Source organism: Vanacampus margaritifer, chromosome 8 (assembly GCF_051991255.1).
Source record: "Vanacampus margaritifer isolate UIUO_Vmar chromosome 8, RoL_Vmar_1.0, whole genome shotgun sequence".
Lineage (NCBI taxonomy): Eukaryota > Metazoa > Chordata > Actinopteri > Syngnathiformes > Syngnathidae > Vanacampus > Vanacampus margaritifer.
Genome location: NC_135439.1, coordinates 21328329 through 21346710, shown reverse-complemented (window position 1 = coordinate 21346710; position 18382 = coordinate 21328329). Strand labels below are relative to the sequence as shown.

The 18382-nt window shown below is 39.2% G+C and overlaps 1 protein-coding gene across 23 annotated transcripts in view; it reads left to right on the top strand.

The window, feature by feature from the left end:
• Positions 1–18382, top strand: part of cast (calpastatin) — a 40835-nt gene that overhangs the window by 3674 nt on the left and 18779 nt on the right. For 12 of the 23 annotated variants that reach the window (XM_077573043.1, XM_077573039.1, XM_077573034.1 and 9 more), the window contains exon 1: positions 3440–3600. The exons of 7 other annotated variants lie outside the window; for them this stretch is intronic. In XM_077573043.1, the coding sequence (XP_077429169.1) occupies positions 3526–3600 (75 nt within the window). In that variant the 5' untranslated portion in view covers positions 3440–3525. Of the gene's footprint in view, positions 1–3439; positions 3601–12105; positions 12294–18382 lie in introns of those variants that run through there. 4 more of the 23 variants (XM_077573042.1, XM_077573038.1, XM_077573029.1 and 1 more) reach the window with 3 other exon arrangements.

Genomic DNA, 18382 nt, shown 5'->3' with positions numbered 1-18382 from the left:
AATACCAAAGTAACTCACAATTGCGTCTGATAACTTTCGTAACTTGTTTCCCCGGTCACTGGAAGCAGCTCCTCTCATTCCCTTTAATTTTAGCTGACAAAGTCTTTGACATTGTGGAAAGTGAAATAGACTCGCTCAAAGAAAATTGAAGCACACAAAATATGCATCTAAGGAACTGCAAGCAACTCTCCATTTGCTGATGATGCAAAGTTGGCCAGGGCGATCACAGATCTCTGCTGTGAACTGAAGTCGGCACTTGTAGACCGCCCTCCACTTTGATCGTTTATGTCATACACTAGCCTTGCCGTGGCTTAGTGGGTAAAGAAGTTGATAATAATCATGCATTCGATTAATTGATTTCTACGATCATTCAGAGGGTTCAATGCACTTTTTTTGTCATATTTATGAATGAAGTACGTGACATCCACTACCACCACGCATATCAGCAGATTCTGTCAGCCTGCACCTTGATCAATGCACCAAAATCACATTTACGCCACAACTTAGACCTGCTCTGAGCTGGTCTAAAGTCGACATTCAGTCACCAAATGGACAGGTGCGCCGGGGCAGGTTAAAGAAAACGCCCTTGGTTCTTGTCAAATTCCCAAACACGCTAAACTAGACTAGCTCACAAAACTCAAGATGCAGCAGTTTTTTTTTCTGTCTACAAAAATAGAGCCCACCCTATGTCCACAATTCAATACTACTTCTTTGCAAATGTATACAGCAATTACCTCCAAGCATAATATATTCAGAAAAAAATCTGTGTTTTTCTTGTCAACGACGCATCTATTTTGTCTTCCCATGCAACGCTGATCTCATTAAATCTTGACTAGAGCCTTATCATCGGAGCTGACGACGCAGACTAATTACAGCGTTTGTATTGTTTCCCATGGTGCATCAGCTCGTTTGACGGGCTGGGTGGCTTGGGACTTTACACTGCCGATAGTGTTGGCATGACAGGGAATGTCTCATGCACAGTGTGAATAAGAACACAAATGGGTTGGAACGTGACATGTAATGTCATGTTCGCTGCATACAGTACTTATTATTCTTTTTTTTTTAATGACACCAGTCAACATGCTCTGTGTGGACATAGAGATGTCAAATCTTAGTCCAGGAAGTAAAAACCCTGCCACAGTTTGGCTTTAGCTACAGGTGCTTATACTCAACCGGCACGTAAACCAGCTGATTCAATATACTGCAATATTCAAAAATGTATTTGAAGTTTCAGTATGCTGTATGGAATTCTAAGAAATATTTTATTTGATCATTTTGTTTTTAAATAGTCGTTAATATGTACGCTAAAGTCATGCAGTATTAGCCACCCTATGGCTCATGTTCCCCCTGTATACAGTATGTCACAGTGTGCAATGACACTCATTTATATTTGGCACCCATAAACCATGATGCTATATATGGTAAGGCCCATGGACTCAAAGCTTCCGTGACCAGTTGATCTCGGTTCCACAAACAGGAGTAGCAAGTTTTAAAGGCATTAATTTGCAGACAGCATACCGATTCTATCTCAGTGACTCACGCAAAAGCTGTCTTGTGTACACACTCCACCCAAGTACGTCCTGAAGAGGCACACATGCGTATAACACAGATATGAATTCAGACTTTGCACCCACGATACTTTGAAGTGACAAGTTAAAATAATAGCTTTAAATAGCTCTCTCTCTCTGTTTGCATTAGTTAGGGCTGCAGCTATCAAATATTTTGTTATTCAGATATTCTATGGCATATAATCAAGTATTCAGATGAAAAAAAAGTGTTTTTGCTTGGTTGAAGAAACAATAAGAATACACTTAATAATGAACGACCTATTGGTTTTCAATTTTCGATAATCAACTTATTTTCCCCTAAACTATGCTTTGCAACAAACTGTATTTTCTTCTTGAGAAAGATAAGTGAGATTTTTGGGCTATGAGACATTGAGATCAGAACTAGAGAAGCGATTTTGACGACTAAAACAGCACATTTAAGAGATGCCTTGTTTGTTATAAATTGATCAGTGAAGTGCAACTGCGTCAAGCTGTCAAAGTGAGTCATTTTAGAAAAGAAATCCGATGGATGCTGCAGTGCTAGCCTATATAAGGAGCATTCGGTTAGCCATAGTGGCTAGCTGCTAGCCACTAGCCTCTAACGTTATGAAAAGGCTTCACATTTTACCATGTCTATGTATTTATTTTATTTATTCATTTATTTACTTTTTAGCATCCTTACTTAGTTCTTGAACATTATTTCAGGATGACATATTGGTGGCAAATGTCCGTGAAGGCAATTTAAACTTAAACTGAGCTTCAACAATGGCAGCTAGCTTCAATTTGCACAAATCCACTACTTCCTGAACTCAAGCAACTTCAAAATAAAAGCATACCAAGCACTGATTATTTGTAATACAGTATTTGGAAAGATTTTATTTTGAAGTTGGCCTTCTTACCATGTTGGCGCCTTGTTACTGTCATGCATAGCATTGCTACTGCTAGCTTGTCTGTCTTCCATACCATGTACACCAAATAAACAAGTACCAGAGGCAGAAAACAAATCCTCAAGCATTTTTTTTTCGAGAACTTGTATTCCTCGAGGACACGTTTCACCCTTTGAGTCGTTAAGAAGTTGGTGTTTACGCTAGTACGAACTGCACTTAAACTAAGATAACTAAGTGAATCCTTGAACCCTCCTCTGTTTTCATTTATGTGCTCTCTATATTACTTTATGGTTCTGGTCATTGAAATGGTATAAGTGGCTTATTGAATACTTTTAAAATATTTTGTTTGAAATGCCAATTTTAATGTAATAATTATATTTTGTTGTAAGGTACAATTCTGTGTAAAACTTGAATTTTAACATAACAGAACAGTGTACAATGCTATCTAATTTCGGTGGTGGTTTCTACAGACTTACAGTATATTGCTTTTTGCTAAATAGGTTGTTCACATAAAAAAAGAGGTTAGAGAAGAAGAGTAGAGAAGGTTGCCTGTCATTTCTTTACCTTTAGTTTGACCAAAGAAGGCTTATCTACATTAGATTGTGTGCAGAATCAAAATCTATCGCCTCCCTTTATTGTTTGTCAATGAGAAGTTACATAAGCTCCCCTTTATAACAGTTGATTGACCTGTGTGTGTGCTCATGTGTGTTTGCTCAAGGCATGAATATGACCATAAAGATGGGTGTGCATGCGCTTTGGGTAAAAACTTAGATAGCTTTCACATGTTGTTTAAAGAATAGTCATATAATATACCCATCCATCCATACGTATGATGTGTGTGCGGGCTGTGGTGGCTCAGCTCACTTCCCGGGGAGTTAAAGCCCAGCCTCCTGTGACTCGTGCACATGCGAGCGTCCCCTCCTAGCCACATCAGGCCCTCGTCCCACCACGCCCCCTTCCTCGCTGCCGCCTCCCCCTTTCCCTCCCTTCTCCCTCCCTGCGTGCTGGAAACATGCAGCGAGCCGACAGACACGCCAGCGGCTGCCAGACAAACACTCACACACACATACACAAAGGCACCATCAGCCAACATGGGCCAGATACTGAGCTGGATCCGAGGCCCCCGAGAGACCTCGACCCTGCAGGATGTTGCCGTGGAGGAGCAGGTGTGTGTTATAGCGTGTTAATGTGTGTGAGTGTGTCGTGAAATGTGCTGAGCAACCTACTAAAAGTATCCACGTGTGTTTTGTTTTGTTGCTGTGAATCAGCCTGAGAAAGGAACGGCACAAAGCTTGCCATACAGTTTGTTCTTTTACTGTTCTACTAGGAGAAACTCTCGCAGCGGAAAACTGCACTGGCACTCGTCCAAGATAGACCTCGCTCCCTGTTTACGGAATGTGGAGCTCCTGGTCAGCCCCCGCGAGCGGAATATGTGTGTTTTCAAGTAGTCATATATTAAGCCAGTTTGGGACAAGGCCTTCACTGTTTGCAAAAAGCACGCGAGCAGGTGTGTGTTTTGTTTTGTTCCATTTTGTACAGATTGTTGATAGTCAGGAAAAGGCTTCGAGTCCTTGGAGAGTTTCTGTGTCTCGCCCAAATAGCTTTCTCATGTGATAATGTGTTGCGATGGAGCAATCTGAATGGGTGTGTTGACGGTTTTAGGCTTACGTTTTCTTTTTCTACTTTGTGCAACCTGAAATGACATATAACCATAGTGTGGTTGACTTTTATGATACTTTAATGAGTTTAAAAGGATTATATAACAGTCCCGCTTGGGTTATTCCGCTGTCAGTACTTTATTGTCACGGCCATGTTTGTTTACGTGTGACTGTCAGCTGGGAGTGTTCATCGTTTTCATTGGAAGGTTGTTGTGATCAGGTTGAATTCACAATTTTCACTGGCCTGGAAGAATTTTCATTACAAGGACAGGAAATAGGCTCTGGGAAAATATCTAAGCGGCACATGCACAAGCATTAGAGCAAAGTTCACAGATAAGAGAAACGCAGATCCATTAAAGGTTGACTGGATGCCAACCGTGTACTTTAGGTGTGAATCAGCAAGTAATATCTTAGACTTACATACCCCTGCGTGAAAGCATGGAACTGTAAATGCAGAGTAAACTGTTTTGACTAGGCTATGTCGTTTGAACATATACAGACGCTCCCCTACTTACGAACATTCGAGTTACGAACAACGGTACATACGAACATTTCTGCGCGTACAGTATGTCGAAAAATGTTCAAAAAGAAATGCTGTAAGTTAGATTTTGTATTGCGCGTAGTGCTTCTTTCCGCCGCTAATACCGACGATTGGCGCTGTGAGAGCTCATTGGAGGCTGAGCAACGTGGCGAGGAGGAGGAGGAAGAAAACGCCGGTCCCCATGAAGCAGGAAATAACTTTTGAAGCCGATTCCAGCGACGACGAAGAATCTCTCATGATATAAAATCCTCCTCTTCCTCCTTCTCCATCATCTCCTTAAGCATCGAGTACATCTTCCAAAAGTAAATTGAAATTCATTTTATTTATCTTATTACGTACATGTACATACTGTGTGTGTGTCTTTCGCTCTCTCTCTCTAACATACGCAGTACAGTACAGTACTGTACGTATTCTCTCCATTTTATTAAAAGTTTTTTTCAGTACAAACCAATGCAGGTTACTTGTACAAGCCTTAAACATACTTATATAAACCTTCAATATACTTATATAGGCTTTAAACATGAATTATAATACAAAATATAGCACTGAAGCAACTTACGAACAAATTCACCTTACGAACGATCGTCCGGAACGTAACTCGTTCGTAAGGTGGGGAGCGTCTGTACTGCAAAATGATTTGAACATATTTATAGTTATAGTATTGACAATTCCGAGTTTACGTCACAAGACAAAATGGCGGTCAACTTGGTCAAAGGAAGCTCTCCGCTCCTTGAAATGCTTTGGACTTTGGTCATTGTATTTTGATTTGTGAGGATTATGTTTATTTCAAAATGTGATGAAATGTCATTTGATTACTATAACAATCTATGTAGTTTTTATGCTAGTCACAGACAAAAGCAATACAATACGCCATGTTTGTTTACATTTTGTAAAGGAAACATTTGCAATTTTGCATTGCGTTGCATTACAGAAATATCAGAAATGCCGAGATGTTTGGACTTGTCAATTAGTAAAGTTGTTGGAACATATTTATAAAGTCACTCAAACATATTTACAAAGTCGCTCGAACGTATTCTTAATGTCGTTCGAACTTATTTTTAAAGTTGCTTGTACGTACTGGTTAAGTAATTCGAACATATTTATAAAGTTATTGGTAAAGTCGTTTGAACAACGCTTAAACATATTGTTTCAACGTATTGATAGGTTAAATGTCAAAAACAGCCAGACTGCCACAGGATAATTGCTATAATTGTGCATGTGCCCTGTGGAATTATTGGGGGGAAGGGATAATGTTTTTAGCATCCTAAATGATGTTTGAGCCCTGATTGTGCAGTTTGAATTTATAAGCAATTACCATTGATATTGCCACTATTTGTGGATACGTCTTCAGTAAAGGATCTGAATAGTTTACAATTCAGTTTAATTTATCATTCAAAAGCCTTAGTTTGTTATGAAATCACATTGGCCGGTTAGTCTGTGTTATGTGCGGGTCACTGCACATTTGTCGCATTATGCCTGCACACTGAACTTCAGTCGTCATCATTAACCTGCTATTTCAAGCTACTCATGTCAAGTGAGCGTATATGTGAAGTAAAGCTTAAAATAGGCAAAGAGGAATCTGTTGAGTGGATAAGATTAACATCCATCTATATGTAATGCAGTGTTATATATAATAGAAAAGAGAATTGGTACACACGTTTTCTCCTGGCGTAAATAATGATTTGCATTGAATGCGGTTGTGTATAATTGCGCAGGACTCAGCCAGACTTGCAGGCTTTTGCCATGCCTGTCATGTAAAATCAAGCTTTAAAGGGCTTGCCTGTTATAATGCTTTTTGGAGCCTGCTGTTTTTGTTCCTCCTGCCTGTTTGCATCTGCCATGCTTGGGGCGAGGCAGCTGTTTGTCCTGATATGCAACTACTAAGCAGAGGAAATAAAAAAACAGCCCTTTTAATTACTAGAAATGCAATATTGTTACTGAGATTTTTCTTTCTAGACTTCACATAAACACATCAGGACACACGTTGTTGACATTATTTTGCGCTACTTTTCACAATTGCTGCCAAGTTCTAATTTAATAATCTTGATCTCGTTAAAAGCTGTATGTGTGCTCCAGAAGGTGATAGCCTGACAGTGGGAGGTTAAGTTGAAATGAAGGACAGCAAACAGGTTGTATGGGGCTAAATTTAGAGAAGGCACAGCAAAGGACACCTAAAGCGGGAGGACGTAGATGCACGTGGAAACTGGAGATGTTTAGTTTGCTCAATTAAATCACTAATGTGGACTTTTCTGTAAAGCCGAAATTAATCTCATGTGTGAATGTGAGCGTGAAACATTTCAGTCTCTCTCAAGCCTGTAATTGACAGCTAATCACCCTTTTGGGTGTACCCCCAAGTCAGCTGGGAAAAGCTTGAGCTTCCCACGTGACCCTCAACAGGATAAACATTCTAAATGTTATTTATGGCCACACATGTTGTCTTTAATTCTATTCTTATGTTAGAGTATTATTAGAGTACATTTTAATGGTGTTACCCTCATAAGCAGTACAATTCATTATGTAAATCTATAAAGTACACTGGAAATAAATTAACATTCCCAATAAAGTACTAAAATAAAAAAAAAGTACTAAAATAAAAAAAATAACAATAACAACAATAATAATAATAATGTAAAGTTTGGTCAAGAAAAAAAACAACAACAAACTGCAAAGGGTCTCAGTTAAAATTTGACTGCATGGCTTGTGTTTGTTTGACTGATCATATTTTAGCAGGCCACTTTTCTTTGTGGTGCAGGTGGAATAATTTCATCGGGACTCAAATTTCAAAAAGAGAAAATACAATTCCTGTAACCGAAGTGGAAAGATTATAGCAGATCATATTTTTTCCCTTCCGTCTGCTGGCTACTTTAGATTAGATGAGACGGATTGAACACTCGTTTGCGTTATGAGGCTGTGAGAATGATTTCATCATGACCCAAAGATGGAAGGAGAAAGCACCAGTGCTCTAAAATATAAAAATAATCCAAAAGTATGTGCGAGAAAAACACATTTTCTTAATGGGACCATGTGTTTTCCTATACTGCTTACTAAAATTACATAAAGAGAACACTGTACATCAATCACCAAAACAACAAAATGCTCAGTGAGGCAAGATGATGACAGCATCATACATTTCATATAGTTTTGTTTTTAGCTCGAATTGGACCTCAAGTCCTCATGAAAAGTTTCAAATCATAGTCAATTATGGCCCCAAACCTTTAAAAAGTCAAAATGTGTCATGCTGAAAGACTTCATCCGCAAATGCTCTCAGTTAGGCGAAAGGTGCTTGGTTTTAGGGTGTGAACACTTATGCAAAATTTACACATACACTGTATATTTTTCTCAGGGAAATTGCAGTTTAAATCCCCTGGACATATTGTATGATATTGTATCCAACTATATAGTTTAGGGCTGACACAAATATTTTTTAGAATAGTTTATTCTATTGATTATTCATTCCATAATTCCTTTAATGCAATGTCAACTCAATTACTTCTTATTAATACTACAACTGCAAATAATGATAATTTTTGGAATGGATTAAACTGACTACTATTTGTCCCATAAATTGATTATGATTCAGTTAATGATTTGGTCCATGGCGTGTACAAAAATTTGTAAAACTGTTGCTCATTTTTTTCTCAAAGTAAAAAATATTTTTTTGCAAACTTATAGTTTGACGAAAGACAAATGTAATCAGTCTGCTTTCACGAGGGACTACAGAGAATGTTTCTTTTGAAAGGTTGAAATCAAGAGGATTTGGACAAGTTTAAGCAAAACAATACCTTGAAACGATTATTTGATTATTAGAATAGTTGTTGATTAATTTGATGCACTACCAACATTTTCCTCCTTTAGGTTACGTTTTCCTGAAATCACCACATGAATTCAAGAGTGGAAGAGATTGGCTTAAAACACACGCATGCACGCGCGCACATGCACACACACACACACATACACACAGGAATTAGGATATTTTATTGTTTTGCTGTAATGACTTGTCATGAACCTGTCAACATCAATTCCTTAAAAGAAGAGGCTAAATGAATCCCTAACCTGCCCCACATTGTCTACAAAATGAACACCTTAAGAGAAACCTGTCAAACCTGATACCTATTTATCTTTCAAAACTCTGTCAGAACGAACCTGGGGAAAAACACTTCCACCATCGTTTTAGATTTTTTATTTAACTGGACATGATCAATATGAGAAACAGTCTTTGGGAATTTGATGACAAATGACAAAAAATTATGATTTCCCATTCAAAGAAATGAAACCTCGTTCTATTGGTCTGGTTCAGTACAATGACATTTTTGTCAGTTATATTAAAATATAACTTTGATGTCTTGCAGAGTCAGGTTGTTTCCTGAACACACCCATTTGAGACGTATGAATTGCTCGTGGCGATTTCTTGGGTCTCTTAACAGGTCTCACCTGGATTTGGTATGGTAAATGAAAATTTAAAGCCAAAAAAAACCCACAAAATCTTTCTACTGGTTTCTTAGCTGCAATGGAAGACCAAAAATATGTCACACGTGACACGAATATGATGATGTTGCATGCTGCTAAGCCAGCTGTTAAGTGTTTGGCTTTGCATGTTAAGGCATGCACACTCTCGTCAAATGTTCACGTTTAGTTTGGTCTTCTCCACAGGAAATTGCAGTGCAGTCTTCAAAAGTTTGTTGATGATATGACGTGTATTTTGTTTGGCATCCATTTTCAGTGGAAAAGCTGCATTTGTCACTTCTTCACTGTTTCTTCCCATTAACACAATTCCAGTTTCTTCTGTAGGATAAAACATTTTTATTCACTGTTTTTCAGACAAACTCATTTTGCCAGCCCTCCGTAGATATTTTGATTCAAATATTAACTTTATCTCAACTTTCATTTCACTCCTCTAGAATGCAAGGCTGCAGGCTTTGAGACTGAAACCTTTAAGATTACAAGCTTTGTACGGGCGGGGCCAAGGTCTGCTTTGCTTCATTATTTGACAACACAGATAAGTGTTGTCAGGGGTTACCAAGTAAGGCATTTGGATCCAGTACAAGCATGCAGTGTTGCCTTTCGGAGACACACTTGCTCTTTGTCGCGGTCAAAAGCAGAATGACATGTTCTGTTGTCTCATTCGGGGGAGTGGAGCTCTTAAAGTAGATTTGCTATGCTCAGATCCCAAATCAGACAAATATTCCTACCAGGAAGTGGATTTGGCTATCTTGCTTTTTGTCCTTTTTAAGGGGTTTGTGGTCGCATAATTTCAGACACTTGAGGGAGCCAGTTGTAAGGAAAGGGGTTTTCTAAATCTGTTGTGTAAAACAGGACTGCTAGCTGCAAGTATATTCATGTGATACTTTCAAAAAGTAATCATGAGTTCACATTAAGGGTGAAACGAGTCCTGGAGTGTTTCATTTATTTGGTTTGCATGGGTGGGAAGACAGTCAAGCTAGCCGTAGCCATGCGTTGCATGACGGAAACACAACACCAACGTGGTGAGTAGACCAACTTCAAAATAAAATACAAATACAGTAATACATGGACATCAGTGCCTTGAAAGGCTTTTATTTTGAAGTTGTTCTTGGCACAGCGTAGTGGCTTGGTGGCTGTTGACTCAGCTTCCCGACTAGAAGTTAGGAGTACAGTTGATTTAAATTGCTGTCACAAACTGTTTCCAGTAAACATTGACATGTCATCCTGAAATCATGTTCAATTGCTAATTAAGGACGTTTAAAAAAAAATCCTGTCATTAATTACGAATGACATTGTAGAATTAGCAACATTAGCGGCTAGTGGCGAGCATCTAGCCACTAAGCAAGTGGCCATCGGACTACTCACCAAAGGCACTTTGATAGGCAAAAATGACAGCCTAATACATTTGCAATTATTACGGATCAGTTTTTAACAAACCAGGCTTACTTATATCTGCATTTTTTTGCTGGCAAAATCACTACTGTGGTTCTGACAACACTTTGTGTCTCAGCCCAAAAACTCACTAATGTCTCTCGAGAAGAAAATAGTAATATGTTCTATGTGCCCCCACCAGTATAAACACGTAATTCTGATTAATATTGCATTTGTGAAAGAAATTAAGCAGCAAAATCCACCTGTTTTTATCCATCTCAGGGGCGGCCATTTTGTTACTTGCTGTCAACAAAACTGTAATGTCATTTTTAGTTGACAGCAAAATGGCCGCCCCTCAGATGGATAAAAACAGGTAGATTCATAAAGATATTTTGCAATATTAAACAGGCATTTATTCAACAATATATTTATTGTTGTGATTGTAGATTACAGTGATATTAAATTATAGGTAGTTTGTGATACTTTTTTATTTATTCAATCAATCTCTCGGACTTTGTTAATTAGAACTAAGAATTGTTATTCATAAAATAATTACATCTTGAATGACATAAAATTGTGCAGTTGTAAAATTATTCATTCCTTGGCTAAATTTTGTGTTTAAAAAAAGCACAATTATTTGGTGAATGTGTAACTAAATTATCCTAAAATGACAAAACAAAATAAAAACAAGTGGGATTTTGGACAATAATTTTTACGTTACAACAATAATGACATAAACAATAATATTTTTTTAACACAACGTTGCCACTTTTCATGTGTTATTTCCATTTTGCATTCAAAAACCAAAATATGACTGTCATTCAAAATTTTGCCTAACTATAGCTAATGTGGCCAGTGCTTGCAGACTTTGTCAGCAGTGACCCACATTTAAACTAGAGTTTTTATCATGAAGCAGAAAATAGCACAAAAGTGTGAGATGACAGACATGGCAAGCCCACAGCGAAGAGTGACACTTCATTGTCACATCGGTGTTGTGACTATTATTAGACACGGGGAGGTGCTGCTGTCCTTAGCAATCCCTTCTCAATATACTCATGTAGATAAAAGGATTAACTTTAAAGAGCTGGCTGGCAGCGTGCAGAGCAGAGGAAGCCTCAAATGCTATTTTTTTTCTCTTTCGTCTTACATAACATCTGGCTACTGAGCAGAAGTTTCCTGTGCGTCTGAACTATACGTGTCTGTTTCTATCTTGGGTCGATTTTAAACAAACCTTTTTGCTCTCCACCATGTTGTGTTTGGGTTGGGTTGGTTCGAGACATGTGATCGGACCCGCCTCCTTCTTTTCTCTTCTTTCCAACCGCACACACTCAGCCTCTGTTGGAGTGGCTGCACAGTCGAGATTCCAGAGCAGTGAGTCTATCAGTCACACCCAGATGCTGCCGGACTACACGGCCCTTTCTGTGTCTTCTCCACATCACACAAAAACGCTCCCTGCCCTGCCTTAATGTTACTTACCCCCCTCCAGTTGATGTATGTATTTTTTTCCACGTAAGCAATGGCAAGTGGGCGGTTCTGTATTGGGCCGACTGTCTAATCGGACTGAGCCTGCTCAGCTGGCTTGAGGTTGAAGGGGAGGGCCCTGCCTGACACATGCCACTGCCAGCTTGTTGTGCACTTCCTAAAGGGCGGAGCAGCAAGTTGTGCTCGGCTGGGCGTGTGTTTTCAGATGTGTTCGTGTGTGCGCGCGCGTGTGTATGAGCATGAATGTGGATTAAAAGCGAGGATCTAAGGTGATCAAGCCTGAACAGAACATCTTGGCCGTCCATACAAGTTATATTGAGGATATAATTGCAAAAGCAAACCTATGGTATGTATGTAGAGTGCATTTCTCTTTGGTGAACGTGTGTGTTTGGGTGTGTGGAAGGACTTCCTGACTGTTACCTGGAAACTCTTTTACAGCTCTCCTATAGAGGATAGTTTGCCAACAGTATGCTTGCGCTTTTAAGTGAGGTTTTCTGCGTGTCGAGCTATCGAGGTTGGAAAGTAGCTGTCACAGAATTGTTGGCGAAGTAAACAACACCACCGTAAATGGTGCTCTATTAATATCTTGCTTGTGTCGTCATGGCCAGACAGTAGCTGAAAATTGTATTACCAAACATTATCTGGTGTGTCATTAGATTTTTGTTTTTGTTTTGTTTTGCAGACCCTTACCAAAGCAGAACAATCCTTATTTAGATGAACACCAAATTATAAACTTCTATAAACTGCATATAGGTTTCTGTTAGTTTACCTTATGGTTTGTTCCCTGTGGCATCACGTTGGATTAATCTTAGCATGTCTATCTCATAGTTAAGAGGTCGTGGGTTTAATCTTGGTTTGGGAAAATTGCATGTTTTTGGGGGAATCTATCTTGCTAAATGACAATTTTTTTTATCTTAGATTAATTAAAGAATCAAAATTAGACAATGTTTGTTTGTCTATATGTGCCCTATGATTGACTAGCAACCAGACCAGGTTATACCCCGCCTCTTAACCAAAGCCTGTTTTTACCACCACTCCTACGTTTTGTCAAAATTGATGACGTTAATCATGTAATGCACTAACAAGCAAAGGGCGGGATTTTCCAAGATTTCAAATAGTGGGTGTTACATTTCTTGTTCACTCATGCTTTTGGTGACTAGTGTGAAATGGTAAAGACCTTGTTCAAAAGCGGGTTTCTGTACTCTGGATATCTTAGGTTTCTCTCCCACAAGCACAGATTGAAATTTGAGGTGATGGAAATTGAAGTGTTAGTGGAAGAACCGAGCAACACCATAAAATACATGTTTTGTTACTGTAGATTTTATCTGTGCATAGGAATTGTATCGTGTGCACATCTTGCATAACATTATGTTTAAAACTTGAGACAGAACTCCCGAAAAACTGCTCTGGGAGAGGCCATCACCAGTTGTTACAGTGTACTGAAATGACACTAACACAAGAAAATGCAGAGTTTTGCCATACGAGGTGTGCCAGCAAAAGTCCAGGACGAATCGTCACAACAGTATTTTAATCCCAAACTGTGAGTATTCCCCTTCAATGTAGGCCAGATGATCAACTAGCATGTAGAGATCCTGTGGCTTTGTTCAATGTGTGAGAAGAGGCGAGATTTGTAGCAGGACAACTCGTGGCTTCTTTACCATGACAACCCACTAGCTCGCAATGCCCTGAGCAACCAGCAGTTTGTGACCAAGAAGGACATTACTGAACTGCAGAATCCTTCGTATGCACATGACCTGGCTCGGTTTTTTATTTCCTCTTGGCTGTGATGACAGTGCTGTAGAGGATCCGGGAAGAATTCGGCCAGGAGTGCATGAAGTCGTGGCAGAAGGCTGGGAAAGTGTGCTAGACTGTATTTAATACTTAAAAAAAAAGAAGAAACCTGTAGCTCGTGGTTTGGATTTGAAATATAGCATTTGTGACATCAGTCCTGGAACTTTTCTGACAATAGGTGATATTGATGGATCCTTCTCACATCTGGCTTGACGTAAACCCTTAAATCAGGGGTAGTATACCCTGGTCCTTGAGAGCCGCTGTCCTGTCTGTTTTTCATGTCTCCCTCCTCCAATACAGCTCATCAGCAAGCTCTGTAGAAGCCTGATAACGATCCTGTTCATCAAATCAGATGTATTGGTGGAGGGAGACATGGAAGACAGGCAGGACAGTGGCTCTCCAGGACTAGGGTTCCCTACCCCTGCCTTAGATAATTCAGAAGCTCCAAAAATGACATCACTAATTGAACAATATGTCTCTCTCTTTTGTTTTTAGCATTTCAATAATGTAGCATGATCAGATGCCATATTTAAAGACGCAAAAACAACCGATGCAATTTGTATCAGGCTTGATAAATTGAATTGCGTATGCAAAATTAATCTGTTTGCTTCTATCCATTCCCATCGTGTTGCATTGTGGTGCTAAGGAATTATGTTCAAGTGAATTGAGGAGCTTCATGTACACAACAGCAGTGTTTTGTAATTCGGAGCTGGGCTCGGTCCCTAACCCCTGCGAATGGCGGAGAAACAATGTAGACTACTTTTAGGAGGGCGTCTCGGCTATCTGAAATTCTTCGTACACTGAGACAGACCCTACACACTTGCAGCCTCACACCCGTCGATGAGAACGCGCAACCAAGGGGCACAAAGGCGGAAGCGCAAGTACTGGGACACGGCCCACACGTCGCAAACCGGAAACGGAAACAAAGTTGATGGGTGAAAACCCGGAAGTCCCGCCTCCTCCGTGGCATATAGTCCATTAGCCTGTGTAACCACCTTGTTGCCTTTCATAGGGTAAATAATAGCTTCCCATATCAGCTTTGTGTTCAGTAAATAAATTGAAATGAGATCATCATTATTTCAGTTTATGTACTTTTTTTTTGTGGCATTTTTGTTTGGTTTTTGCTTTGAGATTTTCTAATGTAAGATACACAAGAAAGGTCGGAAAAAACTGCATTATAGTACAGTAGACATTTGAGCCTGTTGATATTTCTCCTGTTCCTCCACTGGGAATGAAAGCCAGTGCATCCAGTGTATTTATACTCCGGCACAGAGCCTGACAATGATACTGCATCATTATCTCCCCACCTTTCACTCTTCTCCTCTCTTGCTGCTGCTTTCCTCACTTCCACCTTTTAAAACTGCGATGATGCACACCACTGTTTCCATCTCTTTGAGCTGCCTGCTCTATTTAAAAGCTGGAGCAGTAGCTGGAGAAGCAGCTGCTGCCATCCGAGTTTGCATGTGTCTGTGTGTGGTTTTGAGGGGAGGAGCCTGAGATTAGTCATCAGTTTTCAAAACAGGCTTGATCTCAAACTGCATAGTTGAGTAAGGCCTGGGCCTACTGTATTGTTTGTGCGCTGACCCCGTTTTCCCTCATGTCATGTATTTGATAGCTGACAGGTGATCTGTGCATTACACCCATCGAAACCAGAGAACAAGCGACATATTTGTTTTGTCATTTATTCCTTATTTGAGAATATTGTGACGCCACTGTTGAAGCCATTGAATGTTGAAACGTGTTCCTATTTTGGCCGTTTGACAAGCACAGCTGTTCTAAACTGACTGTCATGTTTCTGTGAGATTCCATTGGTTCATCATCCATGTGCCACTCAAATAAGACACGTATGGTCAAACTTTCAGACACACTCAGAGACTAACTGGAATAAATTAACTTTCCAAATAATGCTATTAAATCAACATAATCAATACAAAAGTGTTCATTCACATAGCTTTAGCTTAGCTTAGGATGAATAGACCACTAGCTGTGTTCAGTTTGGGTATACTGTACTTGAACTTGCAGGTATATGATACATTGCTGTTTGCTTAGGTGTGTGTGTTGTGTGTAGATGGACTGGATGAGGAATATAGGAATGTTGCAGATGGCACACAATGAAGCCTGCATAAAGTTTGGGTGGGTCTCAGCAAAACAATCGTCCCACATGTAACTACAGTATATTTCTGACCAAATGATGTTGGCTCTTTTACATTTTCATTGGAAACAACAGCAACTTTGAATATTGTACAAGAGAATTAGTTAAAGGTTTGACTGGCTAAGTTTAGAAACTTAATCAAAAGTTTGTTATAAAGGCTTTGAATCACTGTGGCTAAAGTGTTTCCTGACAAAAAGACCATATAGCTTTTCCATATTTGTGGCGTGTTTATTCATGAAGTGCTACTGTATCGTTTGTTATTTTACAAGAAACGTTAGCAAAATGTAGCATAGCTCATTGCATTTTCTTATATATTCCTATATATTGTTGCTGCTATGTGAAAAACACTCATGTCTATTTTTGTCTTTATTTTTATTTTATTTTTTACATTTTTATGTTTTGGAAATAAAACTGAATGCAGATGTCCCTAAAATGTAAAAATGGGAAAAAATGGGCATAAGTGTTTTTCACATAGCAGCGACAATATTTTAGTAAGAAAAATACAGCAGTATAAAAATGTTGCATTTTCATTCTCAATTTCATAGTCTGTATTGTTAGCAAATAAGCTTTCCTTAGTGAGAAGTTATATCTTAAAACAACGATGTGTTGTAAACTTGGCTTAAAAATACCAGCTTCATTACCATGGCAACCCTTGATGACCCCTCGACTGCATGCAACTTAAGCCAGGCACTCCTTTTTCCACTCTCTGCTTTGATTTGCATTCTTAAACCTTTCCCCTGCATATGTATCGCCATCCACTCAGGTGTTTATTTGATTATTTCTGTGATCATAACATTAAGCTGAATATCTTCCAGCCTGTTGTACACTTTTGCAACCGTTTTCATGTGAGTCTCAAGGGAAGTATGTCTTGTGAAGGACATATCAGAAAAGGCAATATCATAACCGTTTTAATTGTTTCTCAAAAAAGAACCTACAGAAGCCACCATTTTGAGAAAGGACTACTCCATATTTGAAAGCATCAAGGGAGCATGTGTTAGGAAACCTCTTTATGTGTACACTACACTTGTGACCAAAAGGCAAATGAGTCACCAAATCCTGTTGGGCAACTTCCCTTTCATTTGAATGGCACAAATACTAGCAAGTTCCTCAATGTATTGAATTTGTGGTTATAGAGGAGTGCGACTGATGAGGTATGCCGAGTTGGGAAAGTATAGTATACAGTGATGCGGTCATTATGTGATGATGTCATCTTAGACTTTCTCATATGTTCCAACTTGGAACAAAATGTGTCTTGTGGATCATGGTTTGACGTTACGCCTTCAGCCCCCTAATTCCATTTTAGGCACACCGCACACCACACACCTGAACTAGACAATTGCGAGTATAGATTGTCACCAAAATGTAGGCCAAATGCTCCCTTTTGTTTAACTCGAAAACAGCAGAAGAAAATGAATGTTGATGATGAATACCATTTAAGTATCAAATGTGCTCAAAGGACTCGTAATGTGATTTGTTTTTCTTCAACATTAACTCATCGTAATGAAAATATCCCAGCAGCTTGTTGAATTTTGTTTCCCACTCAAGTTCAGTCAGCGTTTTATTGTAACTTAGCAACAGTATTATTTAAAGCAATACCCGGAACCACATGACTAGCCATGTGTTATGGTGATGCCCTAGATGCTGGGTGAGCTCACTTTATTATGATCTTGCTTCACAAACAGCTTTGTCTTTCATCATGTCTAGTAGAAAAGTGATAAACAATACTCTGTATTGTTATGTTTTGTTGTTGTCGAGACAAAGCAAGTGTGAACAACACGTAATTGGCATGCTTTCACCAAACTTGTGACCGCCTCTGTGTTACATACAGCACCAGTCCCTGAGGTAATCACTGACATCACTGTCTAAAGCAACTGTGTCAAATACTAACTGAACACCCCCTGAGATGTCTGCAATATTACAACAGAAGGATTTATCACCTCCGGTTCAACTCTGACACAAAGAAAAGCTAAGGGTTTGAAATGTTTTAACATTAGATTGCTATGATAAATTATAAGACAGTTGGACCCACGCTGTTCATTGGGCAAAGGGACCGGGCCGCTGATAAACATTCAACATGTGTTTTCCATGAAAAACAGAGGGAAAATGAAAAAAAAAAAAAGATTATTGGCTTCTTTCATGTTTAAAATACAGTTAAAAAGACCTAGCCATTGGACTGGTGTCATCAGGAGAAAGATAAATATAGCTGTGTTTCGTCAATGTAGCTATGGAAGTTCAGTCCATGCCCTCTGATGACACCACCAAGAGAGGAACATGTACAACTTGAACAATATAGGGCCTACAATGGAACCCTGAGGCACACCACACATTACTTCATGGACTTTTGATGAGAATGTATCTAAACATAGCATAAAAGTTCTCTCAGTGAGGTAGGATGAAAACTGTGTGCAGCACCAAAGAGGCTAGTCTCTCGGGTTTCCATCCACTCATTTTGCAAAAAGAAATGCAAAAATAAAACTGAATGGAAACGCTAG